Genomic DNA, 1,145 nt, shown 5'->3' with positions numbered 1-1,145 from the left:
AATAAAAAAATTCGAGTAGTATAATTTCTTATATTTAGCACTCCAGGTTATCGTTTCTGACCAAAATGAAACACTATTATCAGCAAAGAAATTAAGATGACTCATCATATATATTTATTTATTCACATTTAAATTTAATTTGTAGCCATACCCACCCGTCTTTGTTGACCCGAATTATTTTCCGCGCCATTATAAACACAAATCGCTTCACAATTTCTCCTCAATACAATAATCCACCCACCCACCTCTCTCTCTCTCTCTCTCTAGATCTCTACCACCACACACACTTTGAATTTTGAGCAATGGAGATCATCCAATTCGCGAGGAGGAGGAGGAGAGGATACACCAGGCTATCGCCCAAAAACAGGGGCAAAATGCAAGTGGCGAGATTGGGAGGAGCGCCGAAGCGATCGTGGCGGCTGCGGCTGGCGCCGAAGCTGCGGCTGATTAGGGCAGCGTCGCCGCTGAGGCTGTGGACTAAATTGAAGAACGCGTACGTCAACATGATGCTGAGGCTGGCTCACAACTCTGGATCTTCAAACATCACCAACGTTTTTGGCGCTAAGAGAGTGCCCAAAGCCAGAGATGCTCGCATCACCTATTCCAATTCTGAGTTCGAGAATAGGCTTATTTTTGAGATCTACAAATCCATGGTTGCTTCCTACGAATTAGGCTACAATAAATAGTTGTAGCCTCATTTATTTTTAAATAGTTGTAGCCTCTGTTATTTTTCATTTTCTGTTGATTTTTCGTTATGGTCGGAGACACCAACAAAAAGGCTTTTCCGGCTGACGGTGTAGGCTTCTTATTTCAGTTATGATAATTGTTCAATTAATACTTCTCTCTCATTTTTTTAACTAGTCTCAACACGGACCCGTGCTATGCACGGGACATAAGATTTTTAAATTATGTGTAAGTAAAGATAAAAGAGTATGAGTTAGTTAGAATAAAAAGATAGTAAGTAGTAAAAATAAATACAGAATAGGAAGAGAAAGAAAATAAAACATGTGCAAATAAAGATAAAAAAGTAACAACCGAATAAATGGAATAAAATAAACAGCTCAACAAAATATGATATACAAAACACCAATACTTCATATGTTTAGGAAAACCTCTTTGTAAATAACATTAACAGTCGAATCACC

The 1,145-nt window shown here is 38.3% G+C and overlaps 1 protein-coding gene across 1 annotated transcript; it reads left to right on the top strand.

Annotated features, from left to right (window-relative positions):
• Window positions 1-242: 242 nt before the first annotated feature.
• Window positions 243-831, top strand: LOC121774088. The gene has a single exon (XM_042171014.1). The coding sequence runs from the start codon at window positions 303-305 to the stop codon at window positions 684-686; it is 384 nt and encodes a 127-aa protein (XP_042026948.1). The 5' UTR covers window positions 243-302; the 3' UTR covers window positions 687-831.
• The last annotated feature ends 314 nt before the right edge of the window (window positions 832-1,145 follow it).

This window comes from Salvia splendens, chromosome 17 (genome assembly GCF_004379255.2).
Source record: "Salvia splendens isolate huo1 chromosome 17, SspV2, whole genome shotgun sequence".
NCBI lineage: Eukaryota > Viridiplantae > Streptophyta > Magnoliopsida > Lamiales > Lamiaceae > Salvia > Salvia splendens.
This window is presented reverse-complemented; position numbering and strand designations above follow the sequence as displayed.